Source organism: Carcharhinus amblyrhynchos, chromosome 1 (genome assembly GCF_965287045.1).
Source record: "Carcharhinus amblyrhynchos chromosome 1, sCarAmb.v2.hapA, whole genome shotgun sequence".
In the NCBI taxonomy this organism is placed as follows: Eukaryota; Metazoa; Chordata; class Chondrichthyes; order Carcharhiniformes; family Carcharhinidae; genus Carcharhinus; species Carcharhinus amblyrhynchos.
Genome location: NC_137324.1, coordinates 72,771,235 through 72,790,508, shown reverse-complemented (window position 1 = coordinate 72,790,508; position 19,274 = coordinate 72,771,235). Strand labels below are relative to the sequence as shown.

At 43.2% G+C, this 19,274-nt stretch overlaps 1 protein-coding gene across 1 annotated transcript in view; it reads right to left on the bottom strand.

The window, feature by feature from the left end:
- Window positions 1-18,749, bottom strand: part of frg1 (FSHD region gene 1) — a 30,352-nt gene extending 11,603 nt beyond the window's left edge. Inside the window, exons 1-5 of the mRNA XM_080198153.1 lie at window positions 18,675-18,749; window positions 16,894-16,961; window positions 11,720-11,842; window positions 8,494-8,554; window positions 757-871 (exon numbers count right to left, since the gene is read on the bottom strand). Of these exons, the coding sequence (XP_080054279.1) occupies window positions 757-871; window positions 8,494-8,554; window positions 11,720-11,842; window positions 16,894-16,961; window positions 18,675-18,730 (423 nt within the window). The 5' untranslated portion in view covers window positions 18,731-18,749. The remainder of the gene's footprint in view (window positions 1-756; window positions 872-8,493; window positions 8,555-11,719; window positions 11,843-16,893; window positions 16,962-18,674) is intronic.
- Between the last annotated feature and the right edge of the window lie 525 nt (window positions 18,750-19,274).

Sequence of the window (19,274 nt, the reverse complement as noted above, 5' to 3'; positions counted from 1 at the left end):
AATGTTCAGGGGTTCAGGGAAAAGGCACTAAGTCTTGATGCTTGTTTTCAGAGCTAGTGCAGACACAATGGACCAAATGGCCTCCTTCTTTGCCATAACAATTTCTGCAGTAATGCCTTCAGTGATGGGTAATAAATGCTGGCCCAGCCAGCAATGCCCATGTCCCATAGTGAATTAAAAAAGGACTTTGTGCCTTAGGATATAAGCAGCAGACTTTTGGATGAATGCAAGTTTATGGAGGATGGAAGATGGGACAGCAGCCGGGCGAGTATTGGAATAGTCAAGGCTAGAGGTGACAAAGATAAGAATGAGAGTTTTAGCAGTATATGAGCCAGCAAGGCAGAGTCAGGTAATATCATAGAGCTGGAATTAGGAATTTAGGTGGAGGAAGCTTCTGTTCATCTACTATTGGATGCCAGATAAGCAGTCTGAAAACTATTTCTCTTCACGCACTCTATCAAAATTGTTCGTGATTTTAAAAACCACTATTAAATCTTCTCTACACTAAGGGGAATAACTGCAGCTTCTCCAGTTTTCACATAATTGAAGTCCCGCAGCCCTGGTACCATTCGAGTAAATCTATTCCTTGTCCCAAAATGTGGAACCCAGAATTTGAACACAATACTCCAGCTGACAGCCAACCAGTATTTGTTGAATGCTGCTTTATATTTGGAATGAGGGAAAGAAGGTAGCAGGAGATAAAAGATTTCTGAAGCAGCACTGACAAAATATAATGAATAGGTAAAAGCAACTTACATCCTGAAAAATCGGTTCCCACTGTTCCCTTGACCCAATTGCATCTGATCGTCCAGTAACAACACCATCAGAATTTATTCCCATATATTTGCCATAGCCAGACTTCAGAGCTATTCTATAAGAAATAACCAAGAATAGTGAGAACACATGCATTTGATTTATGACTTTGATTTACAAAGCTATTGCAAAAGTGTATTTTACATAAACATATGTTACTCAGCTGGATATTGACAAATGACAAACTGATTACCATCTGCCAAACTGGTTTATGAAGTAATTAAACCACATTAACTTTTATTACATTGCAGTAGATAGCAATAACATCTAAGACTTTTACACCCAAGTAATAAATTCATGTCTCCTGCTAAATGAAATGAAATGAAAAATCTAATAATTGACAATGGGGCTGTTAGATAGAAGATTTGATTCAAAATGCTACCTCTATCTAAAATATGTACGCTCTGCAGAGCAAGTGTATAATGGATTTATAAAGGAACATGATCAAAAAAATTGATTACTGATAACTAGTGGTTTAGTCACATTGTTGACACCATCTGTCTTCAAATTTTGTCAGACAACACGTCTGAGGGGTGCCTCGGGACATATTTACAGTAAGAACATAAGAACATAAGAAATAGGAGCAGGAGTAGGCCATCTGGCCCTTCGAGCCTGCCCCGCCATTCAATAAGATCATGGCTGATCTGTCGTGGCTCAGTTCCACTTTCCCGCCCTCTCCCCATAACCCTTAATCCCCTCTCTTATCAAAAACCCATCAGCCCGCTTCTTAAAAATATTTAGCGAGGCAGCCTCCACCACTTCAACGGGCAGAGAATTCCAGAGATTCACCACCCTTTGAGTGAAGAAGTTCCTCCTCAACTCCGTTCTGAACCGCCCCCCCTCTATCTTGAGGCTGTGCCCCCTAGTCCTACTGTCTTTTTTGAGCGGGAAGAGTCTTTCCACCTCTATCCTATCCATCCCATTCATCATCTTATACGTCTCAATGAGATCTCCCCTCATTCTTCTAAACTCTAACGAGTACAAGCCTAGTTTATTCAGCCTCTCCTCATAGCTCAACCCCCTCAACTCCGGTATCAGCCTAGTAAACCTCCTCTGCACTCCCTCCAGGGCCAAAATATCCTTGCGCAGGTGCGGCGCCCAAAACTGCACACAGTACTCCAGCTGCGGCCTCACCAATGCCCTATACAGCTGCAGCAAGACCTCCCTACTTTTATATTCAATCCCCCTCGCTATGAAGGCCAGCATCCCATTCGCCTTCCTGACCACCTGCTGCACCTGCAGGCTGGGTTTTTGCGACTCATGCACAAGGACCCCGAGGTCCCTCTGCACCGTCGCCTGCTGCAGTTTTTCGCCACGTAAGTAATAGTCCTTCCTACCATTCTTCCTACCAAAGTGGACCACCTCACACTTGCCAACATTAAATTCCATTTGCCATTTCCTGGCCCATTCGCCCAGCCTATCTAGATCCTTCTGCAGACTCTCCACACCCTCCGCACAATTTGCCTTTCCCCCAATCTTGGTGTCATCAGCAAATTTCGACACCCTACACTCGGTTCCCTCCTCCAGATCATCTATATAAATGGTAAATAGCTGAGGCCCCAGCACCGACCCCTGGGGCACCCCACTAGTCACCAACCGCCAATCCGAATAGCACCCATTGACCCCCACTCTCTGCATCCTATTTGACAACCAATCCTCTATCCACGCTAACACCCTACCCCCAACTCCATGTCCTCTGACCTTCTGCAGTAACCTCTTGTGAGGTACCTTATCAAACGCCTTCTGAAAATCCAGAAAGACCACATCCACCGGCTCTCCTCTATCCACCGCCCTAGACACATCCTCATAGAACTCCAGTAAATTTGTCAGACACGACTTCCCTTTAATGAAACCGTGTTGCGTCTGCCCTATCAAGCAATTCCCTTCAAGATGCCTCGCAATTTCCTCCTTAATGACGGATTCTAACATTTTACCTACCACAGACGTTAAACTAACCGGCCTGTAATTCCCCGCCTTTTGCCTGGCACCCTTCTTAAACAACGGCGTAACATTAGCCGTTTTCCAATCCTCCGGCACTTCCCCGGAATCCAGCGACGTCTGGAAAATAACCACCAAGGCATCCACTATCACCTCCGCCATTTCTTTCAGAACCCTCGGATGCATTCCATCCGGTCCTGGGGACTTGTCCACAATCAGCCCCTCCAGTCTGTCGCGCACCACCTCTCTAGTAACAGTAATGTCATTAAGACCCTCCAGTCCTACCACCTTTCCATCGCTAACACCCGGCAAATTATTCACGTCCTCCTCCGTGAAGACAGAAACAAAAAAGTTATTCAAGACCTTAGCCATATCCCCATCCCCTACCACTAGGTCCCCTTTCTCATCCGCTAAGGGACCAACGTTCACCCTAGCCAGCCTCTTCCTTTTTATATATTTATAAAAACTCTTGCTATCCTTTTTTATATTAAGCGCTAGCCCAGCTTCATAGCTTCTTCTACCCTCCTTTATCAACTTTTTTGTCAATCTTTGTTGACATTTAAACCTTTCCCAATCCTCTTCTCGCCCACTGCTCTTAGCTACTCTAAATTCCTCCGCTTTTAATTTAACACTTTCCTTCACCTCCTTCGTTATCCACGGCTTATTACCTCTCTTCCTACTGTCCTTTTTAACCATCGGAATAAATTTCTGCTGAGCACCAAGAAAGATCTCCTTAAAGATCCTCCACTGCTCCTCAGCAGACCTACCTTCCAACGCGCTCCCCCAGTCCACATTCGCCAATTCTTCTCTCATCCTACCATACTCCCCTCTATTCAAACAAAGGACACGTGTCCGGGAACCCACTTTCTCCTCCTCCATCTGCAACAGAAACTCCACCATACAATGATCACTCTCTCCAAGAGGATCCTTCACCTCAAGGTCCCTAATTCTACCCGCCTCATTACATAGCACCAGATCCAAGATAGCTCGCTCCCTCGTCGGCTCCAACACACACTGTTCCAGGAAACTATCCCGGCAGCATTCCAAGAACTCCTCCTCGAGCCCACCTCGTCCAACATGGGTCGACCAATCAATATGCAGATTGAAATCCCCCATAACTACGGCCGTCCCATTCCCGCACGCCGCACTTATTTGCGCGTTAACAGCCCGCCCCACCTCCAGATCATTATTCGGGGGCCTATAGACGACACCCACCAGCGTCTTCCTCCCTTTGCTGTTCCTAATCTCCACCCACAACGATTCCACTTTCTGCTCTTTGGCTCCGATATCATCCCTTGCTACCACCTTGATGCTGTCCTTAATCAGCAGAGCTACGCCACCCCCTCTTTCCTCCTGCCTATCCTTCCTAAACACTTGATAGCCCTGTACATTCATCTCCCAGTCCCTGTCACCTTGCAGCCACGTCTCTGTAATGGCCACCAGATCGTATCCATTTGTGTCGATCTGCGCCACCAGCTCATCCACTTTATTCCGAATGCTTCGTGCATTCAGATAAAGCGCTTTCATCCCAGCCTTCTTCTGGACCCTATTTGCCGTAACGCCACCACTTGGGACATCCTCAGCCTCTTCCCTTACCTGTACCCTATCCTTAACTGTAGACCTCCTAACATCACCTACCCTCGCACCCTCCCCCCCCCTAATTAGTTTAAAGCCCTGTCTACAGTCCTCTTTACTCGATTCGCCAGCACTCTGGTCCCAGCACGATTCAGACCAACCCCATCCCGCCCGAACAAGTCCCACCTACCCCAATACTGGTGCCAATGCCCCATAAATTCGAACCCATTCCTCCCACACCAATCTCTGAGCCACCCATTCACTTCCTTTATCCTGTCAACCCTACGCCCGTCTGCACTCGGTTCAGGCAGTAGCCCAGAGAAGACCACCTTGTCGGTTCTACTTTTTAATTCCATTCCCAGCTTCTCATACTCCCTCCCCAGATCCTCAGTCCGCACTTTGCCTACGTCGCTGGCACCCACATGTACCACCACAACTGGGTTCTCACCCTCCCACTCCAGATTCCTCTGCAGCCCAGCTGCGACATCCTGTACCCGAGCACCAGGCAGACAACACACCCTTCTGTGCACTTTGTCATTGTGACAAAGGACAGTGTCAATACCCTTCACCCCACTATCCCCAATCACTACTACGTTCCTTTTCCCCTTCTCTTTGCCTATGTCCTGCTGCATCACTGTACCGTGTGCAGTTTGCTCACCAACCTCACCTGCCTCGTCCTCTTCCAGAGTGGAAGCAAGAACCTCAAACCTGTTATGCAGATTAAGAGGCTGAGGCCTCCGCTCCTCACCCCCCTTCCTCCTCCCAGCAGCCCCCTTTTGTTCCTGACCCTTAGATTTAGACAGTCTAGAGGGGGTGGATGTCACTTGCACCCCATTGACAATGACACCCTCTCTCCCCCTGATGAGCCTCAGTGTCTGTAGCTCAGAGGCCAGCTCATCCACCTTGAGCTGGAGCTCCTCCAGCAACCTGCACTTACTGCAGACATGGTCTCTGGGAAGGACCCTGGGGTCCACCAGTTCCCACATCATACAGGAACCGCACATCACATGCCCCTCCATTATTCAATATAATTTGTTGTGGGAAAAATTTTTTCCTTGTTTTTTGCTGTAGTAGTTTTGAAAAAAAAATTTTTTTTTTTTCCTTGTTCTTTCAACCTGGCCTTTTTACCTTCCAGCCCTTTTTGATATTAAGCCCTAATAGCTCACTCTGCTTCCCTCTCACTCCGCTGCCCGCTCCGACGCTGCCCGCTATCTACACCAGGCCTCCTTTTAAACTTGGCGCTGATTTAAAGCTGATGGGCCACAACTGCCTGATAATCACTCCCTCACAATTCTTAAAGCAGTAAATACAATAAGTAAATGCTTTAAACAGTTCTACAAAGAACAAAGTGCTTTAAACTTATTTTAAACAGGTTTTTAACAGGTAAAGTCTTAGCTTTCTCTCTGATGCTCCTTCCTCGTCTGCTCCAGCAAACAATGTAAGGCTTCACCGTGTGGACACTTGATAATTAAAGCTGATGGGCCACAACTGCCTGATAATCACTCCCTCACAATTCTTAAAGCAGTAAATACAATAAGTAAATGCTTTAAACAGTTCTACAAAGAACAAAGTGCTTTAAACTTATTTTAAACAGGTTTTTAACAGGTAAAGTCTTAGCTTTCTCTCTGATGCTCCTTCCTCGTCTGCTCCAGCAAACAATGTAAGGCTTCACTATAAAGGCATTATAGAGATGCAAGTTGTTGGCACGTAGCATGCAGCTGTTGTCAATGAAGTAAATATGATTTTAGATTCTATAGTACATGGAATTATAGCAAATCTTAATAGGGTAGCTTCCATCCTTCCTGGAGTATTGCGCATAGTTTTGGCTGCCTTGTTACAGGAAGGATATTAAGGGACTGGAAAAGGTAGGCAAGTACAGCTCATCTGAAAGATTCATCAGGTATGTAAACTACAAGAAAAGACTACAGAATTGAGTTTGTGAGAAGGAACAGTAGAAGTTGATCAGAATAAATGTTTAACATGGCGCACAGAATGACTGGGTGGTGGAAATGGGTAGGACAAGGAAAGAACAATTTGACAGAAGAGATGAATATTTGGAATGGACTGCCCAGTGAGAGCAGACTGATAACTTTAGTAATTATAAGGGAAAAATGAGTTGCATTTGGCATAATAAAATGAGTGAATGATACAGATTGTGTATTGTACATTCTTCCTCTGCATTATGGAGCCAGGTAGATGGACCAAAATGATTGTCTCAGATCTTGAAACTTGCTATCATCACCGTGGCTACCTGCATTTAACAGTCTAAGAATTGTACGAAAGTATTAATGGAGGGGGAGGCAACAAAAATTACTTTAATAAAGTAATACAAATTCCCTATAACTCATTCTTAAACTGCTGTAAAATTGTATGCAAAGCAAGTGTAAAAAATATATACTTTATTTATTATTACACATTCAAACACATATAAACATATTTCTGGAAACATAATTCACTCCAGCTACAGCTCTTTCATTCTCGGGATGTCCTTGTCAATGGATATCCAACATTCATGGTCCATCCTGAATTCTCCCAAAACAGGTGCTGGTGAGCCACTTCTTAAACAACTGCAATTACTCTTTATTCCACCAAGCAGTAGGCATATCCACAGAGCTGTTAAGGAGGGAGTTTCTAGATTTTGACCAAACAACGGCAAAAGAATGGTGGAAAGATGTCAAAACCAGGTCTGTGTGTGACTTGGAGTGGAGCTTGGAGTCAGTAGTGTCTCCATTTGTTGCTGCCCTTGTCCTTCTAGGTAGTAGTGGTTGTAAGCTTGGAAGATATTGTCAAAGCAGGCTTGGTGCTGCAGTGCATTTGTAGATGGTATACACTGCTGCCACTGTGCAGCAGCGGTGGAGGGAGTGGTGGATGGCGTGTCAGTCAAGCAGGGCTGCTTTGTCATGATGCCCTCAAGCTTCCTGAGTGTTGTTGGAGCTGCCCTCATCCAGCCAAGTGGAGAATACTCCATCACTGGTGGACAGGCTTTGGGGATTAGGAGGTGAGTTACTTGCCACTGGATTCCCAGCCTCTGACCTGTTCTTGGATGCATAATATTTATATGGCTGATGCAGTTTCTGGTCAATGGCAAACCCAAGATGTTGACAGTTGATGAAGGTAACCATTAGCGAGTCAAAACCAAGGAGGATTTCGTTTTAGAATGCCACGTTTAACTCGACTCTTTCGTAACATGTCAGAGGTAGCCTCTTTACTCAGAGAGTAGTAAGGGCGTGGTCATTGGATAAATATATGGATGATATTGGAATAGTGTAGATTAAATGGGCTTTATATTGGTTTCACAGGTCAGCGCAACATTGAAGGCCGAAGGGCCTGTACTGCGCTATAATGTTCTATGTTCTATGTAATAATAGATTTTGGTTTGTGAATTTGTGTACTTCCAGACTGTTTATACACATCTTTCACATCTGTAGAATCTAAGGCAGAGGTAATCACTACTGACTGACTGGCTAAGTAAACAAATTTTCTTTAATGTCAGTGGCCATGGCTGATGAATTTCTGAAATGGTACCAGCATTTTGTACCAGCTGATCATCAATGCACACTTCTGTGCTGGTGTGAGTGTGGGTGTGGGGGAGTTCAGGGAGAAGGAAATGAGTCAGGACAGAGCAGGACAGCAAACGGAGTCAGTTATAATACTTTCATTTTGGATGTGATTTAACATTACTGCTATATGAAGGACATTCAAATATTGAATAAACATTGTAAAATAATATATAACTGACAGTAAACATGAGTAAAGAGAGATTATGAAGCCTTGTTTCCTCTGAAATCAGACTTTCGCAAATCCTGATGATCTTGACATTACATTTTGGGTTAATTTCCTTTTTCTGTTTTGAAAAATGAATTTCTAGTTGTATCATTTTGTTTGTGAAACACTTAGTCAATCACAGTCTGACTTCACTGCACGCAACAATCAGTGAGTGATTTTGTATGTATGGCCAATCATTTCACAAATGGATTGGTTGGACGAATACCATTAATTATGGTAGATTAATACATTAGTCTTTATTCCACTGCAGTCTGATTTTATGGAGTTCTTGATTATCTGTCCAATTCCATATCTGCCTAGGTTTATTCCATTAATGAGTAAATGAGATGCATATTCTTCCTCCCTTCAAACAAATAAAAAAAAGTAACTTGTATTTCTTACCTGGTTTCAGATAATTTAATGGCTGTTAACTGTTCTGGGGGATCAGGGGCTTCATTATCCTCTGGAAGGAAAAAGGTACAGGAGATCATATCTAACAATGTATTTGAGCTGTAGATCTCTCTATTCACCTACACCTATCAGTGACTTTCTGTTGCGTGTACACTCCCATTTCTTGCTCTTCTCCCTGCCATTGTCTCTACTTTGCACTAACCGCATCTGCTTTTTTCTTTAATAAGAGTACATTTTAAGTGGCAAGAAATCGGGTGGGTGGAGGAGAGGAGACCAGGTAAAATGGATGTAAACAGGATTTGAAAGGGATTTAAATTATGCTCTCTTCACTTCAACCTCCTTTACTTGCAGCCAATAAACCATTAGCCTAACTTGCTGCCAGTCTCATTGGGTATGGATAGCCCTGTTGCCCCGAACCAGCCCTGGTCAGAATAGCCAGCACTCCAGCGCTAGGGACAGGGTCGCGACACTGCCATTCCTACCAGGACCATTATTTTCAGGTCTCTCTCACATCCCTCCATTCCCAACCTCGGTGGGGCCAAAAATTCAACCTAAAGTCTCTTCCAGACTGCTTTTGATGGGACGAAATCCAGGTAAAGAGGGGGGATCTTGTGGATGCTAAGGACCAGGATCAAGGAATATCGAGATAAAAATGGTGATTACATTTTGAAATTTCTTTTTCCTTGCTCCACTTTTTAAAAATTAATTTATCCACTTGTATCAGTCCAGGCTTGTGCTCATTCATGGCGCCTGGCAGTTTTTAATTCTTTCTCCTTCCTTGTATCTTGCTACTTGTATCTTGATGTGTCTAGGGCGGTGGATAGAGGAGAGCCGGTGGATGTGGTCTTTCTTGATTTTCAGAAGGCATTTGACAAGGTACCTCACAAGAGGTTACTGCAGAAGGTAAGGGGGCATGGAGTTGGGGGTAAGGTGTTAGCGTGGATAGAGGATTGGTTGTCAGATAGAAAGCAGAGAGTGGGGGTTAATGGGTGCTATTCGGATTGGCGGTTGGTGACTAGTGGAGTGCCCCAGGGGTCGGTGCTGGGGTCTCAGCTATTTACCATTTATATAGATGATCTGGAGGAGGGAATCGAGTGTATGGTGTCGAAATTTGCTGATGACACTAAGATTGGTGGAACGGCAAATTGCACGGAGGGTGTGGAGAGTCTGCAGAAGGATCTAGATAGGCTGGGCGAATGGGCCAGGAACTGGCAAATGGAATTTAATGTTGGCAAGTGCGGTGGTCCACTTTGGTAGGAATAATGGTAGGAAGGACTATTACTTACGTGGCGAAAAACTGCAGAAGGCGACGGTGCAGAGGGACCTCGGGGTCCTTGTGCATGAGTCGCAAAAACCCAGCCTGCAGGTGCAGCAGGTGGTCAGCAAGGCGAATGGGATGCTGGCCTTCATAGCGAGGGGGATTGAATATAAAAGTAGGGAGGTCTTGCTGCAGCTGTATAGGGCATTGGTGAGGCCGCAGCTGGAGTACTGTGTGCAGTTTTGGGCGCCGCACCTGCGCAAAGATATTTTGGCCTTGGAGGGAGTGCAGAGGAGGTTTACTAGGCTGATACCGGAGTTGAGGGGGTTGAGCTATGAGGAGAGGCTGAATAAACTAGGCTTGTACTCGTTAGAGTTTAGAAGAATGAGGGGAGATCTCATTGAGACATATAAGATGATGAATGGGATGGATAGGATAGAGGTGGAGAGACTCTTCCCGCTCAGAAAGGACAGTAGGACTAGGGGGCACAGCCTCAAGATAAAGGGGGGGGGGGGGGGGGTGTGCGGTTTAGAACGGAGTTGAGGAGGGACTTCTTCACTGAAAGGGTGGTGAATCTCTGGAATTCTCTGCCTGTTGAAGTGGTGGAGGCTGCCTCGCTAAATATTTTTAAGACGCGGGTTGATGGGTTTTTGAGAAGCGAGGGGATTAAGGGTTATGGGGAGAGGGCGGGAATGTGGAACTGAACCACGACAGATCAGCCATGATCTTATTGAATGGCGGGGCAGGCTCGAAGGGCTAGATGGCCTACTCCTGCTCCTACTTCTTATGTTCTTATGTTCTACTCCTGTCCACCCTACTCTCTGTGCAATTAATGTAATTTATTTTCCTGCTTAGTTTTATACATCTTCATTTCTGTGAGAGCTTTAAAGTTTACTTCTGTTTCCCTAATTTTTTTAATACGTTTACTACACATGCTTCAATATTCTCTTTGTCTCTAATGCGCGCTCTCTCCTCGTCAGCTGGCTTGACAATAAGTTCAATTTTTCATTCTTTTTGCATGCACCCCCACTTTTTGCTAGACTTTTAACTGCTTTTCTTTGCCCCAGCTCCCTGCTTGCCCCACACCTCACCTGGCCTCCACTATAATGGAATTCATCTTTCATGTTTTGTTTCCTACTCTCTCGTTTACACTCAAGTGTTGTCATATTACCCCCGCGTTGTTCAAATTCATTCACCAACCCTTTCAATGCACTAGCCTGTTTCCTTCTCTCTTTCTCTACCCCTTTCACATCTTGCATTTATCCACTCAAATTAATTTGACTGTTAACATTTTATTTCATAATCCTTTGTTTATGCATTGCTTTATTCAACCTTTTCATTCAGTTTGGACCCACAGTTCCAATTCACCCAGCTTCTAATCACTGCACTGATATCTGCAAAATCCTTCTAACTTCAACCAGGCTTCAGCTTCAAACTAAATTGCTTTTTATAAAAGTCTTTCTTTGCTACAGACCCAGAACTGCATATAAAACACATTATGACATGACCTTATCAATCACTTTATTCAGAAATCCCAGGGGAACATAAATAAACAAAAAAGTCCATAAACTCTACCTGATGTAACCACTTGCAAGGCTAACATGAGTAATTATCCTCCTATCTCAGCATCTGATTTGTATTCCCACAAGATATACCAACTGCTTGTAGCATAAAGCTGAATTTTTAAACATTCTCCTTAAACTCAAGAACTATATGCACTATATATATATCTATTGAACCATCATCATCATCACAATTGGTATTATTAATTTACAGTTTTTAAAATTAAATCAGGACAATAAGATGAGAGATTGAGAAAATGAACACACAAGGATTTATTTTAGCCAACTCTGGAAATCACAAATTGTACTGAATATTGCATTTCTGAAATCATAAAATATTAATAAGATTTGAGGAAAAGGATTAATCCAGATTAAGGCATTTCAAATCTGGCCAGACCTTTATGTGGTGCTCCAAGTGTAAATAGACCATTGTCGAGTGCATGGATAAAGGTCCCTGTTCCCATCTCTATTGCCACAGTGCCTGTAATTTCCCCAAAATTTCGAACTGCCCACCATCCTCCTAAAACGAAAATACAAAAATATACATTTAAAAAACTAAATCAGCAACACATGGAAAAAATAACTTGTATTTGCTTCATGCTTTGCATGACATCATGATAACTTAAAAGTTCTTCAAAGGCAATAACGAATTTGACATGTTGCCACTTTAGTTTGAAGACAAACAATTTGTACACAGTAAGGTCTCACAAAAAGCCAATGAGGTAAATGCCAATTAATCTGTAACAGTGGAGTTTGTTGAGGGACAACATTTTGAATAGGGATCTTCTACGTCTATTTGAAAAAGCAGAGTCCTGGTTTAATGTTGCGTTAATATACCTATAAGAATGTTAAGATCCCCTTCAGTGCTCAGCGCTGGAAAATGTTCTCATGTCTATTATGTGGAGTTTGAGTCTAAGTTGTAGGTTCAGAGGTGAGAGCACTGTGAGGTGAATCAAGCTGATACTTTTCAGTACAGAATCTTAGAAAAGCATCTACAGTATAAATACTGCAAAAGTTGCGAGATTTAGCATTAAAAATTCAAATTACATTGAATTGTGTTTGGTGTAAACCTTGTGTGCAATCAGAAATACTTTATTTACATTTATCCCATTTGAAATGCAAGTCTGACACGCAGTAGCGTATTAATGCTCAATGAATTACAGTTAATACCAGGGAGCTCAGTAAAAGGGAAAAGTTTGAGAAACAGAACCAGGGGAGATTTAAAAAATGGAAAGAATGAGAACGTGACAGAAAAAGAAAAAGAAAATGTTTACAAAGGGGATGGGGGGGGGGGGGGCAGGGGAAATTAGAATTATTCATTAGTGAGAGAAGGGGCACCAGAAAACCAAGTACACAACTGGATAAATGAGCATGAATAGCACCTCTGTGGGCCCACCAACAAAGTATGATTAAAACAAAATTATTCTATAAATAACCAATTATTCAAAAAACGTTTTCACTTGCCAGAAAAGGGAAATGTCACAGACTTGAGGGGATGCATTGCCTATTCCTGCCCCTATGTTCAATTGCAAATGCAATAATGACATTTCCATTCACAAATAATAACCCGACAAGAACATTCTATAAATGGCCAGTGCAATGGGGGATTCCCTTCCCGCAATCACTTGCATGTAAAACCTCTCATGCTTTACAAGATCATGTGCAAAGTCCAATCAACAGGTAAAATGACTGAAAAAATATGTGGAACTACGCTATAGGTGCCATTTTAAAAAAATATACCACATCACCACTTTGTAGGATTTAGCTGTTGTATTGTTCTTTATCAATTTCTTGGCTATCCTTTGCTGAATTCTAAAATCTTCTCAATCCTCAGATTTGCCACTCTTTCAATAACATTGCAAGTTTCTTCCTTTAATCTAATACTATCTTTGATTTCTGTTAGCCACATTTGGACCACCTTTCCTATTTAAATAAAAATATTTACGGGATGTGATCTTAAGGGAATTTATATTTGTTGTAAATTATAAATTAGTTCCTTAAATGTTTGCCACTGCTTATTTACCATCATATATTTCAAACTAGTTTCCAAATTTATCAAAGCCCAATTCATCCCTTATATCTATGCAGTTTGTTTTGTTCAGATTGAAGACATGGCTCTGAACTTAATTAAATGATTCTTAAAGTCAACAGAAAGTACTACTATATTATGATCAATCTTCTCCACATACTCCTTTATTCTCTCATTGCACAATACTAGATCTAGAAAGCTCCGTTCTTAATTGGTTCGTAGAATCCCTACAGTGCAGAAGGAGGCCATTCGGCCCATTGAGCTACACCAATAACAATCCTGCCCTATCCCTGTCACCCTTGGATTTACCCTGCTAGTCCGCTTGACACTAAGGGGAAATTTAGCATGGCCAATCAACCTAACCCGCACCTCTTCGGATTGTGGGAGGAAACCTGAGCACCCTGAGAAATTCCACGCAGACATGGGGAGAATGTGCAAATTGCACACAGAGAGTGACCCAGAATTGAACCTGGGTCCCTGGCACTGTGAGGCAGTAGTGCTAACCACTATGCCACCATGCCTCTACATATGTATTTCAAAAATACTCTTCAATGCTTTCCACAAAGATATTGTCCACACTATTACTGCAAATTTAGCTTGCGCAGTATATATGAAGATTAAAGTCTCCAGTGATCAATGTTCGGATTAAGCTATGCAGCCGTGCTGAAAACTGAATGTTCCTGCATGGTTACACAAAAGTTAGCCCCTTTAAATTACCATATATGTGTAGTCACACAAAAAAACTATGTTGTTTGTTTCAATGTGGATCATGACAACTGGGTCCTCCTCCAACAAGGTCTTCCCAAGCTGCAAGATGTCCTTAACTCTGGTGCTAATCAGGTAACACAGTCTTTGGAACTCGAAAATGTGACTGAAGGGAACAATATCTACCCCTAACGATACTGTCCCCAATTACTACATTCCTTTTTTCTCCCCATTGCACTTGCATGCCCTCTGGTACCACAGTGCTTATCCACGCTGTAGACTTTGTCCTGGTCCATATGAGCAATAAGAACCTCATATTTGTTGGATACCGACACCCAGGGTCACCTTCCCTGCCTGATATGCAGTCACACCCTTTTATCCCCTACCATTAACCAGATTTATACCATTATTTAACCCAAAGGAAGTGACTGGTTCACGGATCAAAGTGTCCAGATAACTCACTCACATCCTGATGCACCTCAGGGTCCAGCTCAACAATTCTTGAGCTGCAGTTCCTTGAGATGCAAACACTCACTGTAAATGTGGTTATCTGGGATCATGATGTTCTTCACAAACTCCCATGTGATGTTCTTCACAAACCCCCGATCCAGCAGTGTAACTAGCCCTGTTATATTTAATTGATTATAGTTCATTTATTTAATTGAATTAGCTTAAATGTTTTAAATCAGTTACTCCATCTGGTTTAAGTGAAAAATAGAGAAAATATTCATCTACACCTTACCCTTGCCACGTCTCTTTGAGCTGTAATGTCGCTTTATTTTGTGCCACTTACGGAATCACAGACTACCTACCACTCCCATGACCTTGCAACCCATTCCCTCTGCAAATTATTCTCTGCTACGCCCACAGCCTTACGCCTCTCACCTGTCCTTGCTTCACCCTTTCCTGTTTCAGGAGCATCCATGCTGCCCAGTTTTTATCATTAAGCTCGTCAAAATTGACTGTGTTTGGCTCATATCCCTTTATATCCATCTTACCCAGTAATGTCTAAATACCTTTTAAAAGACAAAATTGTACCCACCTCTACTACTGCCTCTGGCAGTTCTTTCCAGACACTCATCACCCTCAGTGAAAATATTGCTCCTCTGGACCCTTTTGTAATCTCCCCTCTCACTCTGAACCTCCAGCTTTAGACTCCCCTACCTTCAGGAAAAGATGTCCACATTAGGCGTAGACTAAAATCATGAACAGGTCACTGAGACAGTGGGACAGCGGCGCGGGCTCGTTGGGCCGAAGGGCCTGTTTCCTGTGCTGTGTTGTTCTTTGTTCTATCTACCTTATCTATGCCCCTCATTATTTTATAGACCTCTATAAGATCACCCCTAAGTTTCCCACACTAAGGAAAAATGTCCCAGTCTATCCAGCCTCTCCTTATAACTCAAACCATCAAGTCCCGGTAGCATCCTAGTAAATCGTTTTTGCATTCTTTCTACTTTAATAATATCCTTTCTATAACAGGGTGACCAGAACTGTACACAGTATTCCGAGCGTGGCATTACCAACGTCTTGTACAAGTTCAACAAGACATCCCAACTTCTACATTCAATGTTCTGATCAATGAAACTAAGCATGCCGAGTGCCTTCTTCACTACCTTGTCCACCCATGACTCCACTTTCAAGCAGCTATGAATCTGAACCCCTAGATCTTTTTGTTCTATAACTCTTCCCAACACCCTACCATTAACTGAATAAGTCCTGCCTGGTTCAATCTACCAAAATGCATCACCTCTTATTTACCTAAATTAAACTTCATCTGCCATTCATTAGTCCACTGGCTCAATCGATCATTCTAGTCAACCTTCTTCACTGTCCACTATGCCACCAATCTTGGCGTCATCTGCAAACTGACTAACCATGCCTCCTAAATTCTCATCCAAATCATTAATATAAATGACAAATAACAGGGGACCCAGCACCAATCCGAGGCACACTGCTGGTCAAAGGTCTCCAGTTTGAAAAACAACCCTCTACAACCACTCTGTGTCTTCTGTCATCAAGCCAACTTTATATCCAATTGGCTACCTCACCCTGGATCCCATGAGATTTAACCTTTTGCAACAACCTCTTATGCAGTACCTTGCTAAAGTCCATGTAGACAATGGTGACTGCACTGCTCTCATCTATCTTCTTGGTTAGCCATTCAAAAAACTCAATCAAATTCATGAGACATAATTTTCCACTTGCAAAGCCATGTGACTGTCGCTAATTAGTCGTTGCCTCTCTAAATACCTGTAATGTTGTAGTTCCCAGGCTTTTTCCTGCAGCCCTTCTTAAACGAAGGCACAGCATTTGCCAGCCTCCAATCTTCAGGCACCTTACTTGTGACTATGGATGATTCAAATATCTCTGCTAGGGGACTTGCAATTTCCTCCCTAGCCTCTCACTTGATTAGGTCCTGGGGATTTATCTACCTTGATGATGCGCTTTAAGACTTCCAGCGCAACCTCCTCTGTAATATGTACACTCCTCAAGACATTGCTATTTATTTCCCCCAAGTTCCCTAACATCCATATCTTTCTCAATAGTAATTAATTCTAGAGATATTTAGTTGCAATACACTGATGCTTTAGAAAATAAGTGGAAAGTCAGTTTCGGGGACTATTAATTAGGTTTCTGTAACATGCAATTTCTTTGTGAACAATTTCAAAATTGGCAGATATTTGAGCTGGTTGAAGGAGACACTGTACTGAATTCCTAGCCAAGGGTCCATTCATAGGCCACAATGTGAAGTTTTCTCATGCTCAATCCTTATGGCTGGGTGATGTACATGAATACCCAACAGAGCAAAGGGACACTTTGTCACCAGCCTCACTTACCAACGATATCAAGCACCTGTTCCTCCTCCTCTAGCTTTCTTTTCCCTTTTTTTTTCTTCTTCTTCTCGCTAAAGAAAAATGTAATCATTGACTTGAGCACATAAATCTTGTACAGAAGTTAGAACTATGATGCCTGATTCCAGATCACATAAGTTTTATCTGTGCAAATGTAGAAGTGGCAGCAAATAATTTTCTGGGTAGAAATAAAAACAGGCTATATTTATTACAAAATTGGTAGGTTATTTTTCTATAACGTGCATTGAAGTAAATTTCAAAATTGTTGCAGGCCTTACTTATTGTGTGGAGAAAAGAGACTTAACAGATTCTGCAATAGGACTATCCCATCAGTCTATAACAGCAAAGAGGATTGGGCTGATAATTGGCAAGTAAGTTCATACCACACAAACTAGTGAGAATCTAACCTACTCCCTTGACATTACTGTCATTGACTCCCCAGTTGTCAACATCCTGGCAGTTATCACTCGCTAAAAACTAAACAAGGGCAGGTCAAAGGCTGGGACTTCAGTAACAAATAACACATTAGCCAACTTCACAAAGCTTGTTCACCATCAGCAAGGCACAATTCAAAGAGCGTGATGGAATGCTCTCCACTTGCCTGGATGAAAGCAGCTCCAACAACACACAAGAAGCTTGACACCATCTAGGACAAAGCAGCCCATTTAAATGGCACTCCAATCACCACCTTCAACATTCACTGCCTTCACCACTGACTCAAAGTAGTGGCACTGTGTACCATCTACAAGATGCATTGCAGCAGCTCCCCAAGATTCCTTCAACAGCACTTTCCAAACACATTACCTCTACCACCAAGAAGGACAAAGGCAGCAGGTGCATGAGAACATCACCACCTGCAAGTTCCCATCTAAGCCAGACTATGTCTTGTCTTAGAATTCTAATAGTTCAGGAGACCATTCAGCCCACCGAGTCTGCACTGAATCTCTGAAACATCATTCCACCCAGGCCTTCCCCTCTGCCCTATGTCCGTAACTCTGCACATTTATCAGTGCCATCCACCTAACCTACAGATCTTTGGACACTAAGGGGCAATTTAGCAAGGCCAACCCACTTAAAATCATCATTCTTAGACTGTAGAAGGAAACTGGAGTACCCAGAGGAGACCCACATAGACACAAGGAGAATGTACAAACTCCACACGGTCACCCAAGGCAGAATCAAACCTGGGTCTCTGGCATTGTGAGGCAGCAGTGCTAACTACTGTGCCACCAACTTGAAGCTATAGCGCCGTTCCTTCATTGTCACTGAATCAAAATCCTGGAACTCCCTTCCTAACAGTATTGTGGGTGCACCGACAACTCACTGACTGCAGCAGTTCAAGTAGTTGGTTCATTATGAAGGGCAATTAGGGATTGACACTGACACTTCCTATGAAAGGTTAAAAATAATGAAAACACTCCAAACTAGTTATTGACTCAGAAAGTGAGAGGTACGTTATGAAATCTGATAAACATACACACACAAAACTTCCTACAATTAAGATAATTTATATTATCATTCATTCAGCAACTCGTCTTCCAAAAATATTAACCCCATCTCTTTGAATAGAATCAGTGTTTACAGTAGAGACCAATCAGCCTGTCAGCTCCACAGCAGCTCGCTGCAAAAATAAACTGCTTGTGCCACGTCCTTGCCTTTTCTCTTTATCAGCACCAGCCTTTCTCTAATATGTGTCCATAACTCGGAGTCTCAAGACCCGACCTATCATCTCCCCAATTATTCTGCTCCGTGGGTTAAACTCAAACCTTTTCATCCCTTTCAGCACCAGCTTCGTGCTCTTCACACAAGCGTACTCCGCCATATTGGAAATCAGTACCCGATACAGCGACACCAAGTGACGGGAGGACTCAGTTACAGTGACACCCAGTAATCGGGAGGACCCAGTTACAGTGACACCCAGAGACCAGGAGGACTTAGTTCCAGTGACACCCAGTGACCGGGAGGACTCAGTTACAGTGACACCCAGTGACCGGGAGGACTCAGTTACAGTGACACCCAGTGACCGGGAGGACTCCACGGCGACACACAGTGACCGTGAGGACTCCACAGTGACACACAGTGATCGGGACGACTCAACAGCAGCGGCACCGAGGCCGGAGGACTCAGCTACAGCGGCACTCAGTGACCGGAGGATTCAGTTACAGCGGCACCGAGTGATCGGGCGCAGTGTGTTAAAGCGGCTCTCAGTGGACAGAGTGGATAGCGGAGTCCAGTGGGCTGGGCTACACTGATTCACATTGTGAGTGGGTTAGATCAGTGCTTTCCAAACTTTTTTTCCGGGACTCACTTTTTCCAAATGGCCGACCTTTGGTCCCATGCTACATTTACTTTGGTCCTCACTATCT